Source organism: Ictalurus punctatus, chromosome 15, assembly GCF_001660625.3.
Source record: "Ictalurus punctatus breed USDA103 chromosome 15, Coco_2.0, whole genome shotgun sequence".
Lineage (NCBI taxonomy): Eukaryota > Metazoa > Chordata > Actinopteri > Siluriformes > Ictaluridae > Ictalurus > Ictalurus punctatus.
The window spans coordinates 26397727-26400226 of record NC_030430.2 but is presented as its reverse complement, the minus strand read 5'-3'; the positions used below and the strand labels follow the sequence as shown (position 1 = coordinate 26400226).

The window sequence follows — 2500 nt, the reverse complement described above, 5'->3', positions numbered from 1 at the left end:
GACGCAGCCGTGCTCTCTTGCACTGCCGTGTGTGATCGTGTCCTGTCGCACAATGCGGTGAAAACTCCCACACGACGTTAATAGTGTGATTAAGGTGTGTACACGTCTGTAACACACGTCCATAATGCGAGTAAAACAGGAGTACTTCACACGTCTTAATTCCATTTGTGTTTACTTCGAGTATGACCTTAATCAGATTAAGGTAATAAACAATCGCTGTTTCCATGCTCGTTTCTTAATCAGAGTATCGTCTTAATCGGGTTCATATCGGATTATCGTTGTCCGTGTAAACGCACTGATTGTGTATGTGAGAGAACCAAAGAATAAAAAGAATCTTCAGTCAGAAATGATCAGTCCCTGCAGGATTCTGCGGTCGCAGAAATTAAGACGCATTCAAGGAAACTCTGCAATGTTCGGATGATCCGCAGATCACGCGTCACGTGACGTCTTGACAACGCGCGTTCACCTGCATCGAACACGAGTACAGCTACAAGGTCTCATTTACCAACAAACATCACTGTGAAAGACCGCCCACAACTATTTAGTCCAATTTTGAAAAAGACCGCAGCAAAGTCAAGAATTTTTGGCTGCAACGATCACAAGAACCTCCACGAAATCCCGTACACACTGAAAAACAGAACAAGGGAAAAACTCTCACTAGTTAATCTGCTCAGGTTTAAGATCAACAACCCAAGCTTCCTTTTCTCCCTGATGTAGTCTTGGCCAGTTCCCACCAGCTCTTCACGGTCACATGACAGCTAGCACTTGGGGAGGGTGAAGGCTAACATGTGCTTCCTCTGAGACACATGAAGCCAACCACATCTTTACAATCTGCTGCTCGAGCTGCATCACAAGGCCGCGTAACACACTCAGAGGAACGTGCTCTCTGCCTAATGTCGCTGTGATTGAGAGGAGACAGAGAGTCTGCTCCTCCCACCCAGAGAGCACGGCCAATCACGCTCTCTTGGACTCCTGGGTACAGATGGCTGCGGCATCATCGGGATCTGGACATGTGATCTCCTGACATTTGGGTGAACGCTGTTCTGTTGCACCTCTCAGGAACCCTCGAAGGCCCTACGCTTCCTAAACACAATCTGAAGCGTGATCTCGGTGTGAAATCCTGATGCACCCAAACCTCACTCAGATGTTTATCTGCCTGACAAACATATCACTCACGTCATCACGTCATCACAACAGTTTGAGACCCAAGTGCTGGAGGTCATGTCACGTTACAGCCATGGATATAAGCTGACAGCAAACATGAGCAGCAGAAAGGGGCAAAGTCTCATATCACTTCAAAGACTTTATCTAATCTCCAGAATAACACAGATAACACCGAACACAAGCACATTCAAAGGGCAAACTTCATAAATTCTTATTACACACGATGCTTCTTCTAAAAGATGTTCCTCAACATTAGATCTGTCCAGCGAAATCCAAGCTTCACACTTGCCAAGGTCAAGTACGGTACTGCTGAACTGTATCTGCTCCTACACCTGCTCGCTGATCCCTCTGTGCAGCTCAGCTCTGATTCCTGACCTCTTGCTGAAGTTCATTCATAAATGGTCAACAGAGATGGTGATCTGCTTCACTGCTTACCCAGCGGTCAGTCACGTACCTGCTCGCCCCTCATGTACCTGAGTCATGCACCTGAGCGCTCAGTTAGCTGATTTATAGTACATCCACAGACCTTTCAAAAAGCACCAAAAGCTCAAAACACACAAGACACATTCTAGTAACAACGCAAAAAAAGTCCAAAGACACGAAAAGCTTCTTGTTTCTGGACACTAGCCTCAGCTCTACAGGTGTAACCCGGAACATAAACGTTCGTCCCCCCAAAACTCACCTCCAGGTGCATCCTGGCCATGTGCAGGCAAACGGTTTCTCCCCCGTGTGTCTCCTTAGGTGAGCCTTCAGGTGACTGCTCTTGGTGTACATTTTGGCACAGCCTGGAAAAGTGCACTTGTGCATTTTAATCAGATCAGCTACTGAGCTCTTCTGGAATTTCTGACTCGCGACGAGGAGTCCTGCTCCCTGCGTTCCGCTGCCCACGTTCTGCGCGTGTCCTGAAGGTTTGGCTGCGATGGGGACAGGAGCGATGCGGACAAACTTGGAGGAAGTGCTGCTGAGGCTAGCTGGTGGAACCACTTGAGGAACCAGAGCAAATGTCTGCCCCTGGATGTTGACCAGCAGCTGGGCGAGTTTGATGTCCGAGGTGGGAGTCGGCGACTGAGACGTGGGCGTTAGATTCGAATTTGCTTCCTGTTTGATGGGAATGGGCTGGATCTGCAGGAACACTGGCGTCCCTGAGCTCTCCGTCGTCACTGCCTTCTCGGAGAGCAGCTCCTTCTTCACCGCCATCTGAGAAGCTGTAGTGAGTCCAGCAGAAGACTGGACATTCTTAGGCTTGAGCTCGGTCATCTCCGTCACACTGGAGACAGGCACCGTTTGGTCTCGTGTCTTCGTTTCTGATGTGTCTTGTGTTGTTTCAGCTTTCTCC

General features: G+C 48.7%; 2 protein-coding genes across 3 annotated transcripts in view; one reads left to right on the top strand and one right to left on the bottom strand.

Annotated features, from left to right (window-relative positions):
• ndnl2 (necdin-like 2) overlaps positions 1-2500 on the top strand; it is a 104519-nt gene that overhangs the window by 86970 nt on the left and 15049 nt on the right. The window lies entirely within an intron of this gene.
• klf15 (Kruppel-like factor 15) overlaps positions 1-2500 on the bottom strand; it is an 8349-nt gene that overhangs the window by 4105 nt on the left and 1744 nt on the right. Inside the window, exon 2 of the mRNA XM_017487933.2 lies at positions 1847-2500. This exon is cut by the window's right edge and continues 489 nt beyond it. Within this exon, the coding sequence (XP_017343422.1) occupies positions 1847-2500 (654 nt within the window). The remainder of the gene's footprint in view (positions 1-1846) is intronic.